Genomic DNA, 1824 nt, shown 5'->3' on the forward strand with positions numbered 1-1824 from the left:
AAACAACCAGTTGAGTTTGGCGAAGAAGAGTTGGTTACCGGCAGTCCCTGATTTGGAAGCAGCCACAAAATTAACGTGGTAGCACTCCCTGTCCAAGGATTTGGAACCATCCACCACACCATAGATAACACTTAGCACATATTTTGGTTCCTAAAACAAGCAACAACAAGGTCAAATGAAGCAGCTGATAGTGAGATGTAATGGATATGTATACAAGGATGAATAAAAGCAAAGCCACGTACCCGAGGATGCTCAGAGGCATATTTCCGCAGCAGCTTTTCAAGCTCAGAGCCAAGGTATAACTTCATTCTGTTATAATATGACTTCATTTTTACCAGAGTCTCCTTAGCCTCCTCGCACAATTTGGCCACCTTGGGAGGTTTGGGATCCAACGTCACTGCTTTTTGTCGGAGTAAGTGCTCTATTTTGCCAAGAGATTCACAGGAGACCACACCATTGGTGTCGGTGGTCAGCAAGCGCCGTAGGTCATTCAGCACATCGGGCGTCACGGACGCGAGGAATAGCCCTAGTGCAGCATGCTGTGGGTGTTGAGCGGTTGCGGCTGCGGCAGCAAACTGCTGCAAGGTGTGCGTCTCCTCGGACAGGTCACAACATTTGCGAGAGAGGTGCTCCATCACCCCTTGTGTCAAGCAGCCAGACTTAGAGTTTCCTCGGACGAGGGCCATTAGGCCTTCCAGGGAACGGACCTCCACTCGAAGCATAGATAGGGTGTCGATGATGTGATACTCTTTGATTTCAGAGAGGGGTAGCGGGTACACTATGCTGTGCCAAATGGAGTTGACAATGATGTTGGAGACAGGGTCTATGGGGCCATAGCAGTGGCCAGCCCACAATATGTTGCGGATGAGCCCCGTAGAGGGGGGCAACATGATGAACACTTTGAGATAGAAAGTGTGGATTACACCATGAAGCCTCATCCTGAGAGACTCGGTGTACTCACATGCATCGCCATTGCAGCTCTCTACCAAACCACGGCTTCGAGAGGTTTTCGCGGCCTTGGCTAAAAGCGTCGATATCATGGACCTCTTGTCTTGAGGATCAGACCGCATGGACGCAAAGAGGTCCCCATGACGCTGGACCTTGATGCTTACAACATCGAATCCATCCACGGAGCTCGTGCTGTTGCAAATCTCAAGCTTCCCTTCATCGGGCTTGAGGTTCCGGCAGTACACGACGGCCTCTCTTCCTCCTGGCAGCAGTTTCACCTGGAGGTCAAGGAGGGCACTGCACTGGTACCGCAGTAGATCCACGAGGGTGTTGACGTCGTCGACAGTGAGCTTTGGCCCTCCTGGCCTGAGAAACGGGGCGGCGGCGTGGAGCCGCTCTAGTGGAACTGGCGTCGTGTGGAGCCGCACCAGGGCGTCAGGCGCTGGGTGCGATGCACAGGTTGCGGCGCACATGAGGGCGGCTTGCGTCCTTTCAGTGGCGGGGTCAGGGAGCTGAAGCTCAGCAGCATATAGATCGTGCTCGACGAGCAGGACGGCCAGGGCCAGGTCAGCGCCCGCCCAGTGGAGGTACTGGGTGGCCTGTTCTTCACTGAGGCATCCAAAGTATCTCACCATGAACCTGCGGAGAGCCAGGTAGGATGGTGCGGCATCTCTGGGCCAGGTATCCCTGCGGCATGTTGGCCCAATGTGGCTGGACCAACTATCCCTTGGCCGCGCTGCACCAGCCAACCTCTTGGACCTCCTCCTCCTCTTACAGTCATGCGGAAGCGGTGGGTTTGCTCGGAAGTCCTGCGGGAGGTGGGCGATGGTGTTGAGGATGATGTTGGTGACGGGGTCCATGAGGCCGAGACAGAGG

The 1824-nt window shown here is 54.7% G+C and overlaps 1 protein-coding gene across 1 annotated transcript; it reads right to left on the reverse strand.

Moving 5' to 3' along the window:
* Nucleotides 1-7: 7 nt before the first annotated feature.
* LOC119345535 lies at nucleotides 8-1817 on the reverse strand (the record flags this gene model as incomplete). Its single annotated transcript, XM_037615569.1, has 2 exons — nucleotides 8-150; nucleotides 243-1817. Coding segments are annotated over 2 exons (1718 nt in total), but the record flags the coding sequence as incomplete, so codon positions are not given.
* Between the last annotated feature and the right edge of the window lie 7 nt (nucleotides 1818-1824).

The sequence above is a fragment of the Triticum dicoccoides genome, unplaced genomic scaffold (genome assembly GCF_002162155.2).
Source record: "Triticum dicoccoides isolate Atlit2015 ecotype Zavitan unplaced genomic scaffold, WEW_v2.0 scaffold248434, whole genome shotgun sequence".
Taxonomy (NCBI): domain Eukaryota; kingdom Viridiplantae; phylum Streptophyta; class Magnoliopsida; order Poales; family Poaceae; genus Triticum; species Triticum dicoccoides.